This window comes from Microchirus variegatus (assembly GCF_963457635.1).
Source record: "Microchirus variegatus genome assembly, chromosome: 14".
In the NCBI taxonomy this organism is placed as follows: Eukaryota; Metazoa; Chordata; class Actinopteri; order Pleuronectiformes; family Soleidae; genus Microchirus; species Microchirus variegatus.
The window spans coordinates 22,098,515-22,126,466 of NC_139815.1; the positions used below are offsets into that span (position 1 = coordinate 22,098,515).

The 27,952-nt window shown below is 41.2% G+C and overlaps 1 protein-coding gene across 1 annotated transcript; it reads right to left on the reverse strand.

Annotated features, from left to right (window-relative positions):
* Positions 1–647: 647 nt before the first annotated feature.
* On the reverse strand, positions 648–27,952 carry ccdc102a (coiled-coil domain containing 102A; the record flags this gene model as incomplete). Its single annotated transcript, XM_083900802.1, has 9 exons — positions 648–783; positions 2,667–2,770; positions 3,521–3,691; positions 11,654–11,863; positions 13,030–13,146; positions 16,916–17,024; positions 19,238–19,482; positions 25,393–25,782; positions 27,590–27,952. The coding sequence occupies 9 exons, from the start codon at positions 27,950–27,952 to the stop codon at positions 648–650; spliced, it is 1,845 nt and encodes a 614-aa protein (XP_083756928.1).

The following is a 27,952-nucleotide window of genomic DNA, read 5'->3' on the forward strand; positions in this document are numbered from 1 at the left end:
CTTCTCTGTCTTTACTCTCTCACCACCTCTAAAAACATTCTGAAAGGTGTTGTTTTATTTACCTCTACAGACCAACTCACATAAACTCTGTATTTATCACTTTCCCTCTGCACGGAGCTGCAACATTTTGGCCTCACTCGGTGTCAGGTGGGAATACGAGCTGTATAGTTCTTTTTTTTAACAGAACACTCACCCTAACAGCTACAGAATAATCCATAAATGAAGAACATTTCAAGTCAAATTTGTGGTAAACGATAGCGATACGGATAGCGCTTTGCATTACTGCCACCTGGTGGATTGAGGTGCAACAGCTCGCTGTGGCCCAGGGACGTTCACATGCCATCACAGAACTTCAGGTCAGTGTCCCATGATCTCTGACATGTGGTGGAAAAACAAGCAAACAACGTCCTGAAGTCCCTTCAAAGAAGTTCCTGGGACTTAAAAAGATCCTGATTTAGTGGAAATGCAGTTTTATGTATGAAAGGAATGTTGTTGATGTATGTTCTGAGTGCAAGTAAAGTGTGTGTGTGTGCGTTTATGATCCTGCTGCTGTGTGTTTTTATCAACACATTAATATTCGATCATTAACGTGGTCAGAAACGTTGCGTTGCTTCCAGAGCAACAGTGTGTGTGTGTGTGTGTGTGTGTCATGGGATCTGGAGCTGCAGTTCCTCCTCCTCCTCCTCATCCACGTCACTGGTGAGACTGTCTGGGTTTTCAGGACTGAAACGAGTCGATCGTATCTTCCCAAACAACCCTGGACTCTGCTGCTGCCGCCGCAGTCTGATGGAGAGATAGAGGGAGAAATACTCTTAAGGTCAGGGGGGGGGGGTTTCAAACTCAAATGTCCTGGGGGCGCTAATGAGCACCGAGTCTGGTCCAACAGGTTTGGAAAAACAGAACGAAAAATAAAAAAACCTGTTCTGTAGGGGTGAGAAATATGAGCTTAAAATGAACAATATTAAGATATTTCAGGTCATTTCAAAAATAAAAGTGTTCATTTTAATACTGATCAATACGTACGTATTTATGATGCAAAACTTATCCATGAATTACAAAAACAGACTGAATGAATGAATGAAAATTAAGTAAATAATGTTGACAACTGTAATAAACATAAAACAGTGCTAATGTTGAATGTAAATCCATTAAATTATTTATAAATTAAACATGACCTTTATTTTGTGAACAGCAATATGGATTTGGGAAAAACAAGACCATTTCAACAGAATTAATAGATTTTGTTGAACAAATAACTAACACCAGTGAGAGAAATTAATATACTGTACTGTAGGGAGCCTTTTGAAAATCACTTGTGGGGTCCCACAGGGTTCAGTTCTTGGGCCGTTGCTGTTCATTTTGTATATTAATGACACAACTATTTTGTTTTGTAGTGGGTAGTTCTTTTAAAACAAAGTCTGCATACAGTAAAGAGAGAATTTCAGACAATAAAACAGTAGTTTGTTGTAAAATAAATGATCTCTTAGTAAACATAATGCATAACATTTGGATATCATGCATCAAAGGACATTTTGAATTAATGAAACAGACATTTTTAGGAATAAAAGTTGACAAAAAATTTGTTTGTATAGATTAATGTGTGTCTGTGTGTAATTATTCTATGTATGTAATCAATTCACACAAAAGTGGCGAGGAACTGCTGCTCAAAAACCACTTAAAAGTCTCCCAAATGTTCTCACAATCCAAGATTTTCCATCTAGAATTTGTCCTCACAACCATAGAGAGTGTGAGAGCGAAAACACATGGGCCACATCGAGTCAAGCTGTTGCTCAAAGCCCAAAAGCTTTAAACTACATCCATAACAAGAACATCACCATATTTACGTCAGTCTCTGAAGCTGTTGCCATGCCGACGCACCTGTCACTCCTTCCACGGAGCCAAGCAACAACAGGGCTCTCTGTTACTATGGTGACCTGTGAGTCGGAGCTCAGCGATTGGTTGTTTGGGAGCAACGGCGTGTAGAGATTATGTACAGGGAGGGACAGAGACACTGTGGGAGGGACAGAGACACTGTGGGACGGACAGAGACAATGTGGGAGGGGCAGGGACACTGTGGGAGGGGCAGAGACACTGTGGGAGGGACAGAGACACTGTGGGAGGGACAGAGACACTGTGGGAGGGACAGAGACACTGTGGGAGGGGCAGAGACACTTTGGGAGGGACAGAGACACTGTGGGAGGGACAGAGACACTTTGGGAGGGACAGAGACACTGTGGGAGGGGCAGAGACACTTTGGGACGGACAGAGACAATGTGGGAGGGACAGAGACACTGTGGGAGGGACAGAGACACTTTGGGAGGGACAGGGACACTTTGGGAGGGGCTGAGACACTGTGGGAGGGACAGAGACTGTGCGTCTTCATGGTTGTCGAGGAAACTGCCATGTCCGTGAAATCACTGTACTCTTTGGAGGGTGTACATTGGTAACCATTCATTTGTTGCACAATGTTGAAATGTTTTTGTTTTTTTGGAAAATTAAAGAAATAAAAAGGAATCATCCACAGAATATGAGGTGTAATGACATGGGAATGACATACATACTTTAATGCACTTTTATTCCGCATTTATGTACCAAGAAAAAACAATAACGTTTGCAAATTCATATTGAACACAATCCGTGTGTGTGTGTGTGTGTGAGAGACTTACCTCGACTGTAAGTGTTCCAGTTGTACCTGCAGGTTCTCAGTCTGCTCCACCTGCTCATCCAGAGACCTCTGCAGCTTCCTGGTCTGGTTATGAGACTCATCCAACTAAACACACACACACAGAATGAAAGATGCTCATTTTGTAATGTACTCTTACATAAAGGTAGGGTGGAAAATCATTTTCTGGAGCTTTTCTTTAATGTGGCTTAAAATCCTCTTTAAAACCCAATTGCAACTAATGAATTAATGCATGGACACAAAAATGTCAGTCAACTGTGGAACGGCCTGGGCTTGTAAAAACACCATCCGATCGTCATATTGAATGGCGAACAAATGAATTGGATCGTGATGCATCACACAAACTAAGCCATCTACCCACCATCCCCCCCTCTCCGTGCAATAATCCCGCATGTGCAAAAGACAACGGCAGAGTTTACCCTTAGCTCGTTAAATCCAACGAGACGGTTGCAGTAACGTTATGGCAGAAAAAAGGTGCCAACGACAAGTTGCAAAGACGGTTTTTGGGGAAAGCTACTGCCAAAAAAAACCAAGACCAGAGTGAACATTGGTGCTGCGTTTGCGCAACATAACGTAACGTTTGGTACTTTTCAGAGCTAGTGAATCCGTTTTTCACTGAGCGTTCCTGTTTTTTTTTTATTTAAATTCAAAATGTAGCCTGCTCCAACTGTTTACAGGACCTCCAACCCTATCTTTAACTTGTTATTATTCCATCAAGGGTCTGATGATTGTCCACAAAGCTCACACGGTTTTGGAGCCAGGGGTTTTCAGTACCATGAACAACAACAACATGGAGGTTTGCGAGGTTCGTTCTGACGTGTGCGGCCGTGTCCTTACCTCGTCCTCGGCTTGTCCCAACTCCTTCTTAAGCTCCTCCACCCTCAGTCGTAGCTTTTTGACTTCCGCCTCGTGACTCTCCACTCTCCGGTTGGCGTGGGCGAGCTCCACCGTCTTCTCCTGGAACTGCTTCTTCACCTTGGCGTGAATGTGTCGGAGATCGGCCAGCTCCTGAGGACCCCGCAGATGGACAAGTCAGCTTTCCCTGTTCATGTTTCTCATTTAACGTATTGAATTCAGGCGTTTCAGTCATGCTTTGGGCTAGGCCCCTCATCTCCAGTGAAGCACAATCTTAATCAAAACTTTTTGATCAATGCTCTGCTTCTAACTTTGTGGCAACAGTTTGAGAAAGCCCCTTTTCTATTCCAACATGACTGTGTCCCAGTACTCAAAGCAAGGAATATAAAGACATGGTTTGGTGAGTTTGGTGTGGAGGAACTTGACTGGCTTCAACCCCATCGAGCACCTTTGGGATGAACTGGAACAGAGATTGTGAGCCAGGCTTTCTCGTCCATCATCAGTGCCTGACCCCATAAATGCTCTACAGAATTAATGAAGCACAAACTCCCAAAGAAACACTTCAAAATCACGTCTTCCAAGAAGAGTGGAAGCTGTTAAAGCTGCAAAATGACAACCAACTCCATATTAAAGGTCACATAGAGTGGTCCTGTTGCACATATATGTGAGTTATGGAGGTCTACTTACATATATTAAGTTGTTTTTATGGTCAAAATCCTCCTAGTTGATGTAAACGAGCCGATTGAAATCTGTCCTTTTCGAAGCGATTGTCAGTCGCGCTATTTTTAGCCATAAATCTCGCCCGAGAAGACAGAGTGTGTTGTGATTGGCCAGCCAGCGTAGAGCCTTCCCACCTGTGTTGTGATTGGCCAGGTATCTGGAAGTGACGTAATCTATCACGTCAGCTCTCAGAAGCGCAGCTCCCCCTCTGGAGCGGCGGATGCATTGCTACTCATTATCAAAACATTGTTTTAACAACGTTTAAAAATAGCTTCGTCACGACTCTCCGCCGCAGTCCCTTTATGACTTTAAACCGGAGTCAGACCCAGAGTCAGAAGACACTGTTGCTCGTGAAACACCTCCACAACGGACGTTATTCTTCTTCTGCGGTTCAATGTACGCAACCGGATGTGTCCGGACTACCGCCCGGAGCAGGACGATCGGTTGTTCAGGAGAACCGCTGCTTACGTAACGTTAACGGGATTTTCAGTGATCTCGTTGAGCCCCGAGATTACAATAAAACACAACGTTCTCAGCAATGGCTGAACTGTTTGTTTCGAACCGTCAGGCTTCATAAACAAGGTAATGACGCAGATACACACCAAAAAAAACAGCGATAATAGGAACTTCCGGTCTAGTTCCGCTTTAAAGTACTGTATATGTATTTGATTACGTCATTACAGTCCCTGTTGGTGTAATGTTCCCAATACTTTTGTCCATATGAGAACTCAAATCCACCCCAATCACCAAAAACAATGATTGGCTAAATATCTTCTGCTTGTTCGATATTTGTGAGCCTCTTTATTTATGGTGGATGTACAAAGCCTGCAGGTTATTGCGTCATCAATGCACGACACTGCCCTCTGACCGTGTTTTGCAGATGGTGCTGAGCACGTTAGACAGCGCGGATTTCTCTACTGGAGCCTGTCGAGGCCTGACATAACCGGACAGGACAGGTTGGTCCAGGTTAAAGCAACATTTCAAAAATTCTTTTCAGTGTCAGGTAATAAACACAACTTCACAGAGACAGAGACATAAACCGAAGTAAATAAAACATCAGACCGTTTGAGCCAAGCAGATAAATCAGTGACTGGCGACCTGTCCGAGGTATACCACAACATTTCCCACTATGTCCGCTGGGATTGGGCCACCGCAAAGCAGTGCTTTGGGATAAAGATGATCACTCACTCACTCACTCACTGAGAGCAGGTGAAGATTGAAAGTGAAATTTTGTCTACATCACAGCAGCAGCAGAGAACGGCCACATGATAAGAGACAAGGCAACATGAGCTGTAAAAACAAGGGCTGCAACTAACGATTGTTTTCATAATCCCAGTAATTATTTGGTCCATAAAATGTTGATCAGTGTTTCTCAAACCTGGAAAGGACAGTGTCTTGAAAAATGGTTTCATTTTCAAAAGATTTCTTTGTCGTGTGTAACAAAGAAATCATAAAATATTCACATTTAAGAAATTTGCTAAAATTTTCATGGATCCTTGTTCAGGGCGATGCTGACTATTATCATCGGAAATTTCAAGTTCATTTTTTATAATAAAGTCACCTCAAAATCCCTCCCAGTGTCAAAGTGCATCAGTGCAAATGGATAATTTCCTCAATTTCAAAAAGTCATTAAAATAATTCCTTAAGAGGTTTGCAATGGATCCTTGTTCAGGGTGATGCTGACCGTTATTATTGAAATGTTCAAGTCATTTCAAGATACTTATCTTATATATACTTATATATATACTTATATTTCAAGTTACTTACTTTTTTTTCTGAATAAAGTCACCTCACTGTCAAAGTGCATCAGGGCACATCAATCATTTCCTTAATTTCAAAAATGCGTTAAATTTATTCCTTAAGAGCAGGGGTTCTCAAAGTTTTGATACCTGAGGGCCAATTTAGGAACCCAACATTGGACTGAGGGCCGCCAAAGGAAAAAAAACAGAAATAAATCCCATTTGTCATCATTTTAATGACCAGATTACAGTTCTACAGTTTAGCGTTAAGTAATATAAGTGTTAATATAATGTAATTTAAATGTTAATATAATAACGCTTTATAATTTACTGGGTAATTACCCAGTATTTCGGCCATTGTTCTTACCTACTAATTACAGGTTAATACCAAGTAACACATTTCCGTTACCATATATTTACTGGGTAAATAGCTAGTAATTGGGGACTGTAGCTACCTGCTTATTACCAGATTATAACCCAATAATACACTAAAATTCACCATATACTAACCAGGTAAATACCCAGTATTTTTGTTTACACTTATTGGTCTGTATCCAGTAATGTCCAATAAACATTTAACAAGCTTAGTAGCTCCTGGATTAAAACTATCAACTGGAATTCATTGCGGGGCCGCCAGAAATGTTTCTGCGGGCCGCCATTGGCCCCCGGGCTGCACTTTGAGAACCAATGCTTAAGAGGTTTACTAATATTTTCAATGGATCATTGTTCAGGGTGATGCTGACTGCTATTATAGAAAATGTCGAGTCAATTTTTTTTTGTAAAATCACCTCAAAATCCCTCCCAGTGTCAAAGTACATCAGGACAAAAGGATCATTTCCTCAGCTTCAAAAATTAATTAAAATTATTCCTTAAGAAGCTGAGAAAGTCGCATGTTCTGCTTCCATGACCAGGAGAAGATTATCCACACCAGCATGTGTCCTCAACTTTTTCTACTCTCTACTTTAAGGCATCTGCATTTTAACGCAACTCCACTGCAGACCTCCTGTCTTTCTTCTCTGGTTGAGACGATCTTGAGGGACAGTGAGGCTTTTTAGGTTTGCTAATGTCCTCAGCTGGAAACAAGTGTTTCAGTGCTTACAGCTGTGCTATTGCTGTTCAACATTAAAAAACAACACCAAACCAAAACTCTAACAGAGTTTGCAGCATACAAATGGATATTTAAAGTGTGAATAAAGTCGGTCTTTCATTTTAACATGTTACCTTAATCTCTCTGATGGTCACTTTATGACTTCAAATAATACATTACCTACATGTAGCCCCCTCTAAAGGCCGTCAATGGAGAAGGAGGCACTGACACAGTAAAAGTAGTAAAAAGTGAATAATGACCTCTAAATGGAAAAGTCTGAATGCTACCACTTGGCCGTGTTCCAAACTGTTTGAAAAACTTTTTTTCGCCCCCCCCCTCATCGATTTATTGGGCTCTAATTCTAAGTGAATGTGGTCATGGTTGTGTTTGACCCAACAAAAAGCTCCTCTCCACAGGTTCCGCCTTCAAACAATGCACTTGGAGCTAATGGGCGTTATCAATAATGCACCATTGTCACTCACTGCACTTTCATGTACAGCACTTTGATGGCATAGACTCACCTCCCTCTCAACCGTCTCACACTTAGTTGCTCCCCAGACAGAGCAGCTTCCAAGAAGCTTTTGTGAATTTATATGGCAATAGAAAACAGATCTCCAGGAACCATAAAAGCCAAGCCAGGAACAAGGAACGGGCGATGCCCTTTACCTTTCTATTTATATCTGCATTTTCAACTTGAATATCTATTATACGTATCATTCTTTCAGGTCAACAAATTAAGTTGGTCGATATTTCTTACGCTAATGCAGGCTAACGTTTTACGATTTGAAAGGAATATATAATGTGAGGCTGCTTTGAGATATGCGATCCGGATAATGTCCAGAGAATTAGGGTCCAAACATTGACGCCGGAGAATCAATAGTTCAAACCATAATTTAACGCAGGGGGATCTCAAGCTCTTCTTCGGGTTCTACGGTTTCCTCCCACGATTCCAAAAAACATGCAGATTTGTGGATTAGGTAAACTGGACACTCTAAATTGATGTGTCCCTGTGATGGACTGGCAATCTGTCCAGGGTGAAGCCCGCCTATCGCCCTACGTCAGCTGAGATTGGCGGTGTGACCCTCATGTGGAGGACAGAGCTGTAGAAAATGGATGGATGGATTGGTCTGAATCTCAAATGACCTGGGGGCCAATGAGTGTCTGGTTTGGTCAGTGAGGGGCTGGTCAAGTGGAAAAAAAGCTTTTGAGAAAAAAGGGCACTGAAATAATATATCACACATATATATACACGTATAGATATACATATGTATATATGTATATACATATACATATATATACACGTATACATATACATATGTATATATATGTATATACATATATATATATAAAAAAAGGCTGAGATTATCAGTGGGATCCTCATGTGGAATATATATATATATATATATATATATACACATACACACACATATATACATATATATATATATATATGTATATATATATATATACACACACACACACACATATATATATATATATTTATATATATATGTATATATATATATATATATATATATGTATGTATATATATATATATATATTTATATATATATATATATACACACATACATATATACACATGTATACATCCATCTACTTTGCTGACAGGAGATCACTAAATATCCACTATTTATTTTATATAGTTGCTATATATACATATATATACATATATATATATATATATATATATATATATATATATAATTAATATAACGAGCTTCACATACACACACATTCATACACCAAAAGCAATGGAGTTTCAAGGCACTGGCCTGGAAACTAAGGCAATCGATGCATTCAGCGGACAACTCACCGTACCAACAGATCCACAGGGGACTCATGTCCAGAGTTAGTTCAATCAAAAACCATTTCCCTAACAATTTGACCGTGCACCATGGTTTTTTTTCTACCACAAGATTTTATTTTAATGCAAATGTAAATACCGACTGGTAAAGCGTAATAGGTAATATGTCATTTTGACGTGCTTTGGCGAGGAGATCATTTTGTTCACGCCAAATGCAGCCGCTTGAATTTGACACGTATGTATTTCTGGCTGCCGTCTCTTGTGTGTAATCTCTTAGACAAAAGGTGTGATAAATGAAGCAGCTCTCGCTCTCTACGCGCGCCATTCAGGCCAGCAGACCTCAGTTTCCCCCTGCACTTCCATAATCAGAAGACAACTTTGACTCCAGGTAATGAATGAAGAGGGAAGAGACGGGAGAGAAAGAGAGAGAGAGAGAAATGGGGGGGAAGAGGAGAAGAAAAATGGTAGCAGTGGGAGAGCGTACCCATGTGTGTGTGTGTGTGTGTGTGTCTCCTACTGTCAGTTCAATGTTTCTCCTTGACTAGAGAGACCCTGACGTCTGCCACTACATCTGTTCCACTAAAACAAAGACACACTCTCTCTCTCTCTCTCTCTCACACACACACACACACACACATTATTATTCTGCTAATATTTGTTTAATAAATGTTCTCCATGACTCAGTCACACAGTGTTCTCAAACACAAACACTACCAACCACAACTTCCTGAAGCCTGACTTTAATTCTTATCAGTCAGTAGTAATAAAAAAAAAATTAATATATATATATATATATATGTATATATATATATATACATATATATATATATACATATATATATACACACAGTATATATATACACACAGTATATATATACACACAGTATATACACACAGTATGTATATATATATACATATATATATATATGTATATATATATACCAAAACAATTACATGAGATATACTGTATCTCAAAGTATGTTTGCACATTTACATTTGTGTTAATTGTTGTCATTGCTATTGTGGTGGATATTTTTCATTAAATAATACAAGGCATATATATGTAATGATGTTTTCGTCTAATACGGTACAAAAACTAAGTTCCTTGGCGCTGAAATGAACATTAGAACAACAACAGCTGTTGTTAAAACTGAAAAACAGAACACTCAAAAAGGTGCAGTTCATGCCCCCTGTGTGCTGAGAAGATTCTGAGAGACTCATTCTCAGTTCAAATACGTTTGCCAGCAAAGACACAAGAAAGAAAAAAACAGACAGCATTTAGTGACTGTGTCACTCCTCCATCACCAAAGTCCAGACAGAAAACCAGTGCTTCTAGTCCACAGGGACACGGGAGCTGGTGATATTTGGGATATAAATTTAAGATTTAAATCATTTGAATTTACCGATGGAAGCAACATTGGATCGACTCCTGTGAGCGCTCATATAAAACTGCTGATTTTCTCTGTGGACTTTTGTGCAAAAGTGTAAGCAGCTGTCTCACGGCGAGATAAATGTGGACTTTTCTCCCCGAACGTGGTGAACATGACACCGTGTTCATCTCCCCCTCATCTTCAGCTCCTTTACCCTAATCATCCTCTTACCTCTGAGCTAACTCACCCTGAGAGTTTCCTGTATGTGTGTGTTGCTAATTGCAACATTAAATAAACCCTGAAAGCCTCATAAATAAGCCCATGGGGCAAATGGTAATGGAGCCATTTACATTAACAAACAATAACACACACGTGTTGTACTCGCTAGTACGTGGCCATCCTACTGGCAGAAGAGAGACCACCACACCCACACAAACACGTTTTTATATCTTAGTGAGGACACATCCTTCCCTAGCCCCTTACCCTAACCTTAACCATCACAACCCAAAACCAATTTCTAACCCTAAAAAAAGGTTTTAGTCTCAAGTACACACACAAATATGTCCAAAATCCGTCATTTCTGTCATTAGTAATTGAAGAAAATGTTGCACGATGGTTGGCGGGTAAAAGAAAGCAGAATTGTATACTTTGTGTGTGTGTGTGTGTTTGTGTGTGTGTTTGAGCCAAGACGTAGGGAAAGATTGATTGTACTCTGTGTGTAGGGTTAAAGCCGTGGTATTGATCCGGACAGAGAATGAGAAACAGGACAAGCGATTAAGACACTGGATGCACACTCGGTTGATTGATAGCAGACTCATCTTCAACTGCAGCCAGGGTTTTGGGCATCACTATGCCACTGCACAGATTGATGCTCACTGTCACGCACACACACAAACATACACAAACACAAACACACACAGCTGTTGTACTACAGTGGGGAAAAAAACAAAACAAAATCTGTCCATTTCTATTTCACTGTTTCAGGCTCCATTCACACATCTACGTCAACTGTGTCAAGACGAAGGTTTTTAATCAAACTGACACGTTCTTTCAAAATTAAAAGGTTGGACTAAAGCTTATTCTCTTTCCTCTCTTTGTAAATGTGATGTTTTGATTGTAATGTGCTGAACTTTCGAACCTTTCGGGACACCTACTGCACGGCTGAGAGGGATCCCTCCTCTGTGGAAACTCCTATTTTTCCTGTGTAAAAGGTGTTTTTGTGTGTTTTGTGGAGTTTTTTCCTCACTCGATGTGAGAGTCTAAGGACAGAGGGCGATGTTGTGGTAGAATAATAAAATTGACTTGGCTGCAACCTTTGCTAGAAACATAAAACATGGTGAAATTACTGGGATGTCTGAGAGTAGACCCGCCCACCTTGTTTCTTTCAAACAGCTCGCTCTGAATGGCCTTCAGGTCGGTGTCGAGCGCAGACGCAGCCTGCCGACGTTTCTTCGCCAGCTGCTCCTCCAGGTCTTCGACTTGAGCGCGCAGCTTCTTGTTGTCCCTCTCCAAGGCCAGTTTCTCCGTTTCCAAACGCTCTCTGCGCCCCCACTCTGCAGCATTCTCCACCTGCAACCTCTCCATCTGAAGGAGAGACAGACAGGACACTGGAGAACCAATCCATCCTTCTGGTAGTGTGGTCCCTCAGACACCCTTCAGTGTCACAACTACACAGTTAACCTCTTAAAGCAGGGGTGTCAAACTCATTTTCACTGAGGGTAACCAATACCCTCAAAGAGCCAGATGTAACTGTCATACAGAATAAATGTAACCAAATATAATGTTAAATAAAGGTAACTACTCTGTAATATATTGATAAATAACTTTCTGTATGTATTACTTATTTCACTCGTAGCATGATGCATACAATGATACACTAGTGGCGGTGCCATCACTTTGCGGGTAACGCAATCGCCAATGCATTGTGGGAAATGTAATTTGGTCAACGCACGTCTTAATGCAACATAGACCTATTTTAACAAAGATTTTTAAGCCCAATTAATCACTCGCGGGCCACATAAAATGACGTGGCGGGCCATATCAGGCCCCCGGGCCTTGAGTTTGACACGCGTCTTAAAGGCTTGGTTCAGGTTTGTTGTAGTTGTCTGAGGTATAGACACATAGTTAGTGCTAACCAAGCCTAAGACAGGGCGGCTCACTCTCCGCTGTCAGTGTGGGGACACGTGGAAAAACTGATTTTTAGCAATTTAACAAAAACTACCTCACATCAAACTGTACACCTGCTATAGTCTGCGATATTTTCATTTCACTTTGTAAACTTTGCTCACTCCTTGCAACAAAGTCCATCAAAAATGTCGCGAAATATAGAAGTTGTTGATCCACTTCTGCCTCTGCCACTGAAATTGAATGTGTGACTTGTATAATATGTAAAATATTTCATCAGCATTTACATAAAGGACACAAATTTGCCAAATGAGGCAGGAGTAAAAGCAACAACTCATTAGTCCCAGGGTGCTAAAAATGTTGATTTAACTCTTGTGGACTTTGGTACAGGAGAGCATGTGGTTTACAAATTTCAGGTTCCATTCAGAAAAAGCAATCCAATAAAGACCATGCCATGTTTTCAGTGAGAGCAAGCATATGTTTCTCAGGCAGGGTTCTTGGCAAAGGCAGCACGCTGGAATCATACTTGGCAAAATTAGTGGTGTCAATGAGTCAGAGCCTCAAAAACCTGAACCACCCCCTAAACTACTACTACACTGCTTTCTCTGCTCTTCTCGTCTCCTCACCTCAGCTCGAAGTTCAGCTAGTTTTTTGTCCATGCTGGTCCGCGCTCCCAGCTCGTCCTCCAGGTCTTCAGATATGCGGCCCAGTTCGTCCTGGTGCATTTCCTTCAGCAGATTGACCTGGACAGTGAGGAAAAGACAAAACCAGAGTTTGTTAACATGATCTTCACGGGTGCTTAGTCGAGCTGAAGTGACCCAACCCAAGAACACTCAGTAGTCAAGTAACAGTGTACTACTGCGTTAAGTGTTCATTCATTTCACATATAAAGAAGGAAAATAAAAGAGACATTATTAGTTTGATTAGAATATGAAGTAAACAAGTACTCATGGTATAACGTAGTGACGAGTCTGTGCAATTATGTAGAGATTATCTCTGGCCATGTTGGCTCCTAAGCTAGATGAGTATAAAACCTAGCTTTAAGCTAGGCGAGTATAAACCTAGCTTTAAGCTAGGCGAGTATAAAACCTAGATTTAAGCTAGGCGAGTATAAACCTAGCTTTAAACTAGGCGAGTATAAAAACCTAGCTTTAAGCTAGACGAGTATAAAACCTAGCTTTAAGCTAGGCGAGTATAAAACCTAGCTTTAAGCTAGGCGAGTATAAAACCTAGCTTTAAGCTAGATGAGAATAAAACCTTGCTCTAAGCTTGGCGAGTATAAACCTAGCTTTAAGCTAGGCGAGTATAAACCTAGCTTTAAACTAGGCGAGTATAAAACCTAGCTTTAAGCTAGGCGAGTATAAACCTAGCTTTAAGCTAGGCGAGTATAAAACCTAGCTTTAAGCTAGGCGAGTATAAAACCTAGCTTTAAGCTAGGCGAGTATAAAACCTAGCTTAAAACGAAAAGACGGCGCACGCCTACGCCTTGTTTATACTCGGCTGTTTACAGCAGCAAACAACCACTGGATTTAAGTTTCAAGGTTTACACTTTTCACTGGTAGAAATTAACATTTTATTCCGGAGATGGATAGATAAAATTATATCTTTATTACCGTTATATTTTGCATTGAAGGAACATATTTTTGGTGAACATATACATTGAAAACCAAGAAGTTTGCTGTTCTAAAATGACTGAAAAGACACAGGCTCGAAAGCATTTTCAAGTCTCTCACATCCATTCATCTTTAACCATATAATGGAAATTCACCACAACTTTTTCTACATGTTTGGGAATTTTAAGCGAATTAGATGCTGTTTTATGTTTGTTTTTGTTTTTTTGTAAACTGCCAGGTTATGCTACAGGATCGACGGGTAACTTTAATCCAGTTTGCGAAGAGGTCAATATCAAATACTGACTCATACAGATGATGCTACCGGGCCATACAGATGAACAGGACAACTATTAATTTGGCCTTAATTTGTATTTAATATGAAACACAAGTTTTTGTTTAATCTGAGACATGAGCATGTTTTCCTTCCAGCACCCAAAGTCCACACTCCACTGAGTGGCCGTTTGTGAGAATACAAACGACCGCAGGAGTTGGTATTGACATTTTCAGGACAGCCAGCTTCCGAGTCTAGTTTCCAGAACATATCCAAGGGAGCTCAAGTGTGAACGCAGCAGGCAAAACTCTGGATAATCCACAGTGAGTGTTCTGCCTCCTGCATGGTCAGGGCCAGATGCCAGCTCCTCACCTGAAGGCTCTGGAAATGTTCCTTTTCGAAATCATTTGTCCTGTGTGAACTACAAACTCCAGACAATGTCAGAACTTTTAACTTTTATGTTGCGTTTGATTATATTTATCATGCTTATGTGCAATGCTTTGCTTTTATTTCTGTTTTGCTTTTCATTTCTGAATTTTGTGTCCTTAAGTATCCTGTTTTTTTTTTGCTTTGTATGTTGGTGTTAAAAGAGCTACATCAATAAAGTATTATTATTATTCTAGACCAGATTATGTGGACATCATTAGGTGTTCATGTGCGTTTCTAGATAAGGATGGAACATTTAGAACATTGGTTCTCAAAGTGCGGCCCGGGGGCCAATGGCGGCCCGCAGAAACATTTCTGGCGGCCCCGCAATGAATTACAGTTGATAGTTTTAATCCAGGAGCTACTAAGCTTGTTAAATGTTTATTGGACATTACTGGATACAGACCAATAAGTGTTAACTGTACAACTGTATTTACTATGTCATCAAATTTTGGATGACATAGTGACACAGTATAGTATGACGTTTTTGTCCAATTTTGGTGTTGAAATTTTTTCCCAAAAAATTTTCACATTTTGGACGACACAGTATAGTATGTCATTTTTGTCAAATTTTGGACCAAGCTTTTTTATGGAAAAAAATTGTCAAATTTGGGACCAAAAACTTTTTTCCCCAAAAATTTTTTAACATTTTGAACAACATAGTATAGTATGACGTTTTTGGCAAATTTTGGAACAAATTAACTTTTTTTTTTTTTTTTTAAAGTCAAATTTTGGACAACATAGTTATTATGTTTTTTTTTTTCCTTTGGCGGCCCTCAGTCCAATGTTGGGTTCCTAAATCGGCCCTCAGGTATCAAAACTTTGAGAACCCCTGATTTAGAATATCTATATGAATAGACATGAGGCTGATGTTGAAGTATCTTGAACACACACACATCTCTGCCTGTGGTTATTGAATCTCCACGTCTATCTCCTCTGGACACACAGGACTTGACCCTACCATGTGTTAAATCTTCACCTCCTCAATGCCGCTTTTCTTCCCAACACTCATTATCACCATCTACACATCAATTCCTTTGCCGGTTTTATCAAACTGATCTTGTTATTCTGCAAGCCCTTCCATTATCACCCCATCTCTCTCTCTCTCTCTCTCTCATCTTTGCAGGACTGGACTGCCCTCAAGTGGAGAACCTCTGCCAAAACAATGTTTGTCACTCCAGAGGTCTTCAGTCTGTGTGAGGTAAAGAGAGAATCATAGCCACAGAGACAAAAGGATAAGAGGGATTACAGTGTATTTTACTATCACACTATAAAAATAATGGGCCTAAAATGAAAGAACCATTCATGCTTTTACCTCAGGGAAACTCTTTCTCTTTTACTTGTTGACAGGCAATAAGAAAATGATCCTGATTTACAATATTATTGCTATTACCAAAAAAGTGGCTGGAAAAAAACCGAGTGAAATCACTTATTTTTAATGTGATAAAGAAGAATCTTATATAAGATCATTATGACTGAATTGTGAAACTTGGTGCAAAATCACATTTCCAGGTCCCTCAAGTGAAACAATCCAACCTCATTGATGACGATCCTGATATCAGAAATTCACCAAGATCATCTTATTGTTGGTTTTGCGATATGCGACATATGACATACTGTAAGAAGGAGTGCTGTATGAAGTCATGTGGAGCAAACCTTCCTTTGAATAAATGTGGATGTGGTTGAGCACAGGATCATTTATTACCTTTTAACAAAGACAATGTTCCCTTTGAGCTATAACCAGTATCAGATTTGTTTAAGTGATGCATGCCAAAACTACAAGAGCAATAAAACACAACGAAAAGCAGCACGAGTGCTCCAGATCCCAAACAACTGTGTGTTAAAGTAAAAAAAAGAATCTAGTCGCAGGTGCGGAGGAAGTACAGCCATTACTCCAACACATCTGTTATTATAAACTAGGTCCTAAAAATAAACCAAAGGACAAAACCATTTCTAGTCATTTTGACTTATTTCAGCAATCCCTGTAATCTACAGTGTGGAGGTTTCATGGTATCAAAATGTGGACAGGCCTACATTAGCATAGGGAACAAAACCATGCATCGGTCGTCTTATTTGCTCACACAAATGTCCCGGTGGGTGACTCTTCTACCAGGAGAGAAAGCTTAGACTGTCTGAATGTCAGTGTTGTGTATTTTCAGTGATACAAACATACCGTTTGAGAGTGGCAAACTCATATCTCACCTGCTTGAGGGCTTCCTGCCTGCTCTTGCTGAGCTCCTCATATTTAAGTTTCCACTGACTGAGTTCACCCTCCAGCCTCTCGATGCTCTTACTCAGAGCGAGTTTGTCTCTGGGGAAAGACACAGCAGCAGCAGCAGCAGCACACATTAGTACGTTCTGAAACTCAGTCAAACCTCTCTGGTGCCTGAGTGGTTATTATACTAAGTCAGCAACTGTCTCTGTAAAGTGGATTTTCATAAGACCTTACAGAATCATTGTGCAGTTCCTTAGAAAAACACATTTTCTCTTGACAACTGCCATTATATCCTGGGACTGGTATTAAAAAGAGTGTTATTCAGGTGCAGCCGTGAAAAGAGTCACCAAATGAAACACATGTTTTCTTAATTCTGCAATGTCTATCATCATGTTTACCACTTTTTAAGTGTTATACTGAAGTTTGTTTTACTTACTAAACCACTCACTACCCACCTACGTGTCAGTACATCATTCAATGACATAAAAAACCTCAACTATCCCTTTAATAATATGCATATCAACATAAATCAGTGTCTGTTGTGAAACACTGAAATAGTATAAGGGAGATCATCGACAGACTATGAGTTCATGTTGTCTAAATGACTGGATCTTAAATGTGTCCAAAATAGGGATGGAAAATTTCCCAGATTTGGAATATTTCCTAAATTCCTTGACTAAAATTTCCCAAACCCATGAAAAGTTTCTGGAAATTGACAGGAAAATTTCCAACCCTTTGCTTTCCTAAGTTAGGTAGTTTCTAAATTGGTCCAAACTTTCCATGTGAATTTTTGCAACCCTACTTATCTCATCTCTAGGGTGGTAAAGTATGGGTAAATATCCCAGTAAATTTCCAAAAACCTCCCCTGGGATTGGAAAATTTTGTCCAGGAGTTTGGGACTTGTTCCAAATGGGAAACTTTGGTTTTACTTTGGTACGATTCTTCTGGTGGGAAAGCAAGCAAGCCAAATGGGACGAAATGGTCTAGTTAAATGCATTATGGGTATGAGATACGGGATAACCCCAGATTTCCACCAGGCGCGTCAGCACCTCCGAACCTCAGCGGCGCGGTTTTGCGCCGCTCTCAGCCCAGCTTCAAATTGGGGGTTAGTCCAGTTGCCGGTGGTCTTCGTGGTCTATTTTGGTTCGTTAAGAACTATGCATATGCTGTAGCAAACCGTACCCACGTCTGTTTGCTACATTGGCTGGTGCAGACCGAAGCAATCGAACTATAGGTGTGAAAGCGCCCTGAGATGCTTTATTTTCACATCTATGAGCTGTATATCTATTTATTATCATAGCACCCAGTATGAATGTTTAAACTACAATGCTTCAATTTTAAGCATAAACAAATGTCTGTTAAGGCCACATTATACTTCTCCGACTGCGTAATGCGTTATCCGTCTGCGTCACCACGGAGACGCCTCGAGCCTTTATACTTCTGCGTCGTGGTGACGCTGCAATTTCCCGCCCGATCAGTAGGGGTCGCTGCGCAAGGTTGTTGTGCTTCTGGCTACAGTGAGCAATGGTGTCCGAGAGAGAAAGACTGTTGTTGTTGAAACAGTGGCCGTTTCTCACTTTTCTGTGTGACGGAACGCAGTTTTAAGATAATTTGAGGCGAGAAATTGGCCATTAAGAGTCTAAACGTGCTGTGTGTGTTAAGATATGACGTATTTATAGTTTGGCGGCGGCGTTATCGGCGGGGATCAGCCCCACGTCTGTGGACGCCCGGTGCTCACTGTGAGCCGGCACAGAGCAGCTTCGCTCGGCCTGTACTGAGGACAAATCGCAGCTCTTGCCGTCTCCGTTGTCCCTTGACGGAGTGACGGACACTTAAAAAATATTTCGTGCAGTCGGGGACGACGCAGAGGCTCTTCGACAGGCTTGGCGTCGACGCAGAGGACTCTGCGTAACCTACGGGGAGCACTTTACGCAGAAGTATAAATTGGGCTTTACATTCAAACCAGTGTCAAATGACTTTTCAAAATGCTGAGTTTTATGTGAATAGACCATAGCAACATCAACATTCTTGCCCCCACCCTCCCCAGCACCGTCGTTGCATACACACAGTTGTATTGCAATTAATCTAGGATAAACTTTTCCAGTATCTTACAACACCTCTCTGCTTGTGAGGATAAATGACTCCCACTCATGAAACAGGTTAATTGGGTGAGGTAGTAACTCCAATGACAGCAACAGGCACGACGTTAACAAGACAATAAGACAGAATCGCTGACATTAACTTCAAGTTGAACGGACTATATTCTCATCTTCACATTTGATAGAGTTAAACATAGTTCTCTCCCTTACTCTCTCTCTTTCAGCAAGACTTTCTGGGACTCGTCCAGGCGAAGCTGCAGGACGTTGAGTTTGCCAGAGTCTTCTTCCACGGTGCTGACGTCCTCCCACAGTTGCCTGTTGCGCTCCTGTCGGCTCAGACTGCAGGACGAGCGTGAGCCGGACACATTAACACCTCCACCGCGACCGTCCCAGGCCTCCTGGCTGTCGGCAGCCGGGGGCCTGGTACGTAGGACAGACTCCAGCAGCTCCATGTGCTGTCAGAGACGGACAGAGTGCGGGACAAATGAGACCAGAATAAAAACAATAAAACATCCTTTGAATATCTTACAAAACCTTCCCTTTCATCCGTCTCAATCAAAACCACTTCACGAGAAGCTTTAAATGATTTGAAGACTTTGTCTCTTGTGAATCGATACTTCTTTCTTTCCTTTGTTCGTCACCGTTTTCTGTTCCTTGCACCAAGGCTGCAAATCAAAGCGTTTCATCGAGTGGACCATTGAAGGTTTCTGCCAGACAGCGGTCATGGCCGCCCAGCCTCAAACTCTTGGGTGGGTTCTCGAGTCATGACCAAAACATTCTCATGCCCCATTTTATTTAATGGCCTTAATAGATATTAAATTGGAAATGGAGAACGTTTTACTCCTGTCCACACAGTAAATCAGTCTGCTTTGGCAACAGCACAAATCCAAATGTTTTTCCCACCCTGTATCTTTCATTACATTTTGCCAGATGTGAGATGTGAGGTCCGATTCCCACGGACTCCAAATCGTTCTTTAAGATAATCATCGTGCCGCCATTAAGACTCCTACATGTGTATTAAGTTCTGTCAGCGAGAGCTGGACAGATATCTGCGGTTGAAAAGAAGACGTGATGGAGCTTAAAGAGAGATTCGAAATAAAGCAACACAGTGTTGTTTTGTGCTGCCTTTGTGTTAACATCAGTCATTTCTTCAGGTATTAAAAGAAAAATAGTTGTTAATCTTTGTGTTTAGGGTGATAAAAATAAATCTGTTTATATCCCATTTCCAAAATCTCTGCCATTGTTGACACATATTTTTTTCCCCCATTAAAACATGTGTCAATTTCCCGAGGCTGTAAACAGCCCCTGAAGAGTTACGGAGGTGTTAATCTCTCTCCGATTACTCAATTTATATTACGGTGAAACATAATTAAGGAATTATTGATTATTGGCGTCCCTTTAGGAGAACGTCAAAGCCAGTAGAGGGTGCTGTGTGGTGTGAATTGACTGGTTCACTGTGGCATCTCTCAGCTGTATAAGTCAGCATGGCAAACACAATATAGTACATAGATTTTGAAAAAGAAGCAAACGCTTTGAGCAGTAATTGTGGACAAAATAAACCAGCCACTCGCCTATTGCAATAATCCACTGAGACAAGTTCACATTGACTGATTTTTCATCGGATTTCACCTGAGCTACACAACATGTGAACCACTCGCTTTCTGCAGAACTTTCCTTCATGCGCCATTTCTTCTAGGAAATGTTCGACATGTTGCTCGACAGACCCAGCAACAGGTATCAAGACCGACATGATGAGAATCAGATGATCCGTGGCTGGGAAGCTTTGGTTTAGATTATTATGCAGCCTGTGCTTCCAGAATGTTCTGCGTGCCTCGGGATGAAAACAACCTTTCAGGAATTTTTAAAAGGTGCATCAAGGTCAATCTACAAAGCAGGCATACAAATGTTTTCCAACATAGACAACGATGAAAAATCATGCGAAAAAACCATCAGAACAGCTCAACATGCACTTCCATCAGCGTAACGGACGCGTCAACTTAATGCATTCCATATGTAAAGCTGGGAAGTGATGGTGCTGCTGCTGTCATTTCACGGATCCCCCAACAGAGGGACCCAGCGTGTAACTGATGCCGGCGACAACAACAGAACCAGTGAGAACCACATGTGGAAGCACTCAATGTGTGTGAGAACCAGAACAATGGAGCGAGACAGGAAATGAGACTGAGTCGTGTGTGAGCAACAGTTTGCTCGTCCCCTCCAACAAGACCACCTCTGCTGCCACTGACACACACACACACGGTTTACTGAGAACACCACATGCAGTCGTGTGTGTGTGTATTCACACGTCTTTCTTACACTGTGAGGACATCATTTTGGCTCAAACCCTAAGTTGTGAGGACATTTTGACTTTGGAAGGACCTTCCAGCAGGTCCTCAAAAACCTTAAGGGCTTTTTGAGGGTTAGAATTTGGTCTTAGGGTTAGAGTTAAGGTTAGACTAAGAATACATTATGTCTATGAATGAGCTAAGCTAACCAGTGTAGCGAGTGAACACATACTGCATGTACAGTATATATACGGCACCATGGTAACCATGCCAGTGCTAGCTGAAGGTCAAGTTTGACAGTCAAAGATGCCATTTTAATTAAGGGCACTTTCATTATGAGGTTATGCGCCAGAGCTCATATACATGGGTGTGTGTGTGTGTGTGTGTGTGTTTGTACTTGCAGCATACTGAGGACCAGTGAGGGTTTTTAACCAACAAAGTGAGGTCATTTTTACGGAGTGAGGACATTTTGGCCGGTCCTCACTTTGTTTTCATTGAAATCACTTCCTTAGGTTGCTATAACATGCTATACTCAATTTGTCAGAAACTTTTAATTTCGGACGACTTTTTTTCAAATTTTGGACCAAATTTTTTATTTCAAATTTTGGACCAAATTTTTTATTTCAAATTTTGGACCAAATTTTTTATTTCAAATTTTGGACCAAATTTTTTTCTTCAAATTTTGAACTAATTATTTTTTTTCGAATTTTGGACCATTTTTTTTTTTTCAAATTTTGGACCATTTTTTTTTTTTCAAATTTTGGACCAACAATTTTGAGTAAAGTTTTTTTTTTTTTTTTTGGACGACATAGTATAGAATGACGTTTTTGTCCAACTTTGGACCAAAAATTTTGGGTCAATTTTTTTTTTCAAATTTGGGTCATTTTTTTTCAAATTTTGGGTCAATTTTTTTTCTTCAAATTTTGGGTCAATTTTTTTCACATTTTGGGTCAACATTTTTGTTCAAATTTTGGCTCAATTTTTTTTTTTTAATTTTGGGTCAAATTTTTTTCTCTAATTTTGGAAGACATAGTATAGTATGACGTTTTTGTCAAATTTTGGACCAAATTTTTTTTGTCAAATTCTTTTTTAAATTTTGGTCTACATAGTATAGTATGACGTTTTTGTAAAGTGTTGGACGAAAAATTTAAAAAATAAAATAAAATCGAAAAAGTTTTCCAGCCCTTTTTGCTCTGGGGCTCCACCTGCAGACATTTTATGGTACTGCAACCAGTAGTTCTTTGTAGATGTCATTCATGAAGTAGATATTTGTAATTGTGTTGATTTATAAAGTGGAAATGCTGGTCCTCAGTATGCAGCAAGTACAAGCATGTGTATGTGTGTGTGTGTGTGTGTTGCAACTGCCAACAAACAGAAGCAGCGTTGGACCCAAATTAGTTTCTAATGGCACTTTTCCACAATACAGTTCCACCCACGCACGACTCTATACTCTGGTTTTGGAGTCATCATAGCACAGTTGCATTAAACTGCCGTGACATCGTTTTATACACGACACACAAACTAGCGACTTGCAAAGCAGTTCTTTTCAGTGTAACTGAATCATTAGACTTAGCACAGTACTTCCTGCATGACCGGAAACACAGACTCCATCTAACACGGGGGAAAAAGGTTGTGATGCGGCTCGCGATTGCTGGCAATATTTGTAAAATATTGAGATTTTAGAAATGTTCTTGCTAAATGTTAGAGGTTAACGCGTGTCTTCAGGATTTTTAAGTCTCTTTAACTGATCTACAGTTCGGCATTGTTCGGTTCAATTCCTGTGTTGGACGCCGTGCTCTTCCAGAGACGACACTGTCAATCGGGGCTGGCAGTCAGTCGACGTCACATTTAGTATCAGCTCAGCTCACATGAAACCTTCGCCAGAGCAGGTTCTAAAAGAGTACCGCTAGTGGGAAAACAAGAAAAACTGAGGAGAGTCGAGCCGTGCTGGAACCGTGTCGTGGAAAAGCTTCATTAAACACAGCAAATATTTATTTATTGAAATCCAATTCATGCCCTGGTACTGATCACCATCAATAGTCCTCACAATTTTATAATAAACATGGGCCGAACAGATGGGATTACCTGGTGCACCTGGCACCTGTGTGGATATTTTCTGCTAATGTTTTATGCTTTCTTACAAGTGATTCAGACATGGTGCACTCAGTATCAGAGAAGCTCTCCTATTGGCACCGCTCTGCTTCGTGCAGTTGTCAGGTAGAGCTTTGACAAGAGAGCACAGGGGGAGAAGGGTGGATGTAGACTCCTATTTCACTGTAGTTGTTGTTTGTCTCCTTTCCCCTTCATTCATTAAAGGATGTGCAGACATCAAGAATATGACCGCAATATAACACAGCAAAGTGTCACAGAAACAAATTATGAACTCAAGCTTTAAAGCTCCGGTGTGTGTTACTCCTGTCAGCCCGATGCTTATTTCTGAGTAATTACCAAAAACAAAGCCAGCATCTCTGCATGAAGTATATCTAGGTGATCATGCACCACCCCCACCCATCTGCTACGCAGTTGCAAGAGAGGCATTTATCATGTCAAACTGCTGAATGTCCCTGTTTATTTTTAGCAGTAAAATCCACCTCTGAAACTTTTTTCGCGGGTGCTTCTTGATTTTTTCACCCAAAGTACGTACAGCTGTCGAGATTTACTAGCACAATGGACTGTAGCTGTTGCGCTTCCTCCGTGAGTCGTGAAGTAAAACACACTTCCTGTGTGCTGTGCAGGAATGTCGCCGGCTGACAAAGACCTCTATATTGAGAATTGTGAAGAGAGTCGTGTGGAGCCGATATACTCCTCATCGACATTGTGTGAATCCATTTGACACAAATTCATATTTAAAAGTTACACAGCTTTAATATTTATGCTGCATTAACAAGTTTCAATACATGGGTGTGAGCTGTGTCCGTATGAATGACACTGAGAAAAAAGCCGGAGCTCAGGCCTGGTTAGATAGTGAAGAACCAGATTATATGCTTCATGTTTAGCAGACAGAGAAGAAGCACTGCAGTAATAACACTGAACCCTCAGGGACATGCCAACATGATAAGTGTGTGTACCTGGGAAGCGATGGTGCTAGTGTCTCTTAAATAGGACACCCCCCCCCCCCCCCCACACACACTTCCCATCTCACACCTACTCTTCATGCCTTTATCAGCTTGGTGGAGACGCAGCAACACAGATGTCCTAGATTCACCGAGCCTCAGTGTAAGGGTCAAGGTTTCTTGTTCGCTGTGTGCAAAAATGTTTTAATCTACAACCTGAAGTGATCGACCTGAACCTGAAGATCAGACCTGATCTCTTCTGTTTTGAACGTTACTCATGTTAAGCCCACCATGCTTATAAAGACATAAGGAAGGAAATCAGGAAGACTTATTGTCATTGTGCTTCTCAACGAAATTTAGTTGGAAATCTTGAATACCTAACTTTCCTAACAACAAAGATTAAACAAATAGTGAAAACACCTTTTCTTTTAGCAGAAATGGCTGAGTTGTGTTAGAGTGAAGGCCGTGGGATGTCGTGTTCTTACTGTATATCGCTCAGTCATCTATAGACTGATAAATATCATTTCATCTAAAGATTAGTGCTGTGACGTAAACGCGTCAACAGCGTTTAAAGGCGTCAACGGCGTTTAAAGGCGTCCACGTTAACGCACGGCGCGTTTCCATGACGACTGACCGGAAAAAGACGCGCGTGGCGTCATGTTTACGTGACTCCGGATTGTTAAAATGAGTCCGTAAAGTAACGCTAAACTTTAAAAACAGAAGCACACATACGCAGTACACAGACCGAGCCAGTGCAGGTGCGCTAACAGCGGTAAAAGGAGCTAATGCAGCTAACGGAGCTAACTGGTAAACAGTGCCTGGACACCGGTGTTGCGACACGTAAACATGACGTCATGCGCGTCTTTTTCCGGTCAGTCGTCATGGAAACGTGTCGTGCGTCGACACGCGTTAACCTTTTGCACAGCACAACTAAAGATGTTTCTGTTCTCCAGTCTGTGCAGACTGACTCATTTCCTCACAGTTACACAGTCGTTAATTCTAATATAAATGTACACAGCAGACTCACCTGTTGCTGACCCAGCCTTTCTCTCTCCAAGTCCACATCCCTTACTGGTTCTGGTTCTGGAGACCCCGGCGGCGCCTCCCCCACCCTGTCCGGCTTGCCCTCACTGAGAACCTGAGAGGACGAGGAGGAGGACGCCGGAGAGGAGAGAGGAATAGACGGAGAGGAGGAAGCACCACATTGATGTGCGGGCGAGAAAGAGGGAGAAGTGGTGGATGGTGGTGGAGCCGCGTGGTCGCCATGGAGACACGGCGTCTGCTGCTTTAGAGTTTCGTTCTCAGAGGCCAGGTCCTGCCGCTCCCGCCGCACGTTGGTCAGCTCTTTGGTGAGGGTGTCCAGCCGCTGTCTCAGCTGACGAACCTCGTCTCGTGCTCGGTTACGCTCGGCACGAACCTGTTGATTAGACAATCACACCAATTAATACAAGAGACACAATCAGTCCAATCAGGCCCAATGGTTTCCCTAAAGACAGGCGTCTTCAACATGTTCTCTTTTATACCTCGAGTGTAGAGTGTCAACTATTTTGATAATCGATAATCTGTTTGAAGTTTTATCATGATTAAAACAAGATTTATGATTGTTTTAGCTTCTGAAGTGTGAATATATATTTAATTCATTTATTTGCTCCACATAACAAAGAAATCATTCAAACTGAATCATTTTGGTTTGTGGACAATTGTGTCATTTCCAGGTTTTGACAAACACTGATCAACATTGTTTAACATTTTATGGACCAAACGATTCATGAGAACAGAATCGTTAGTTGCAGCTCTACTTGAGTGTTGTTGACTTTATCAATAGTAAACCAAAACCAGCATATTTTTCCAGAGTTAAACTAAATGTAACTGCTATAATTTCATTAAAACGAAACCATATAAATGTCCACTACCCTTGATTTTCCAGAAATGAAAACTGTTGACACTAAATTGTGTGTAGTTACTAAGGAACGAGTGAGTAATGATTCAGAAACGACATACGATATTTAATTAACAGTTCCCTAATGGTAGAAATACGATAATTCAATATCAGACTGGGAGATACTAAGGCAATGAATCATGGGATAAGTCACTCTCACACAGATTATCTCACGTATTATGTTTACTTGAAGTAGTTGTTTGGACGGCTGTTGTTGAGGAACACACAAGAGCATGTCATGAAGAAGGATTATTCTCTCTGCTGTAAGACATACAGACAAGGGGGGGCAGCTGTATGTGTGAATTCAAATGTTCACAGAAGTCACTCCAGACATTCTCAAGTCAAATCTTCAGATAATGTCTAAGTTACGAGAACGCAACAGGATAAACTCGACAAGCAATCCGCAGCAAGTGAATAAGTGAGAGTCATGCAAACTCAAGCCAGGCTCCACTCCCTCCTCCAGGGAGATTCTCCTACTGCGCCCCTCATATACAGTATGAACTGTGGACAATGTCCAGACTCAATTCTCCAAACACCGTCTCATTGACCAGAACTGACTCATGAAGACACAAGTCTGTGTGTCAACCCATTGATATTTAACTAGTAATTATCTCCACCAAGGATGTTATGCGTTTTGCAGCATTTATCTGTTGCATAATTAAAAAAAAAAAAGAAGAAAAGAACGGATCTGGATGAAATGTCCTGGGTTCGGATATTATGATAAAGCCATTAAACATATTATGTTTATGTTTATTATTATGTAGAAATTATTAGATTTTGATGGTGATCAGGGGGGTGTAGTGTAGAGCTGCAACTAATGATTGTTTTCATAAACGACTAATCTGTCTATTATTTTCACGATTAATCGATTGGTCCAGAAAATGCTAAAAAAAACATTGATCAGTGTTTGTCAAACCTGAAATTGATGATATTCTCGAATGTCTTGTTTTGTCCACAAACCAAAATAATTCAGTTTTTAATGATTTCTGTTATATGGAGCAAAGAAACCATAAAATATTCACATTTAGGAAAAACAATCAGAAATCTTGTTTTAATCATGAAAAAGGCTTTAAACCAATTAATCCATTATGAAAATAGTTGACGATTAATTTATAATCAATTCATCGATGAATTGTTTCAGCTCTAGTGTATCGACTCCAGAGTTTTGTGCTCTCCGATTACCGTCTCTGGTTTTCTATGCTGTATTATCCGAATGTGACACCGCTGTAGTAAAACACAGCTGTTCAACATTTCCTCTCCGTGCCGTAATAACCGGCAGCCTTACCTTGCTCCACTTCTCTCTCCAGTTTGCAGTACAGTCTGACCACCATCTCATAGTCTTCTCCATCTGGGCCGCTCGGGCCCGAGCCTCCTCCAGCTCCCTGAGCCTTAGCTCCTCCCTGCTCTCCCAGTCGCCTCCAGCGCCGTCACCCAAGGCCCCGAGGGACCCCATCCCGAAGCCTCCGAGCCCGGGCGACAGCAGCAGAGGGGGGCTGGAGCTGGGGGTTCCTCCTGTGGGGCTCGGGGTGTGGGCGAGGCTGTCCGGGGAGCGGATCCCTCTGTCGGACCCCAGACCCATGCTGCACAGCAGCCCGCCTCCAGTCGACTTCCCGCCGTCGGACAGGTGGGGGCTCGGAGTGTGGTTCAT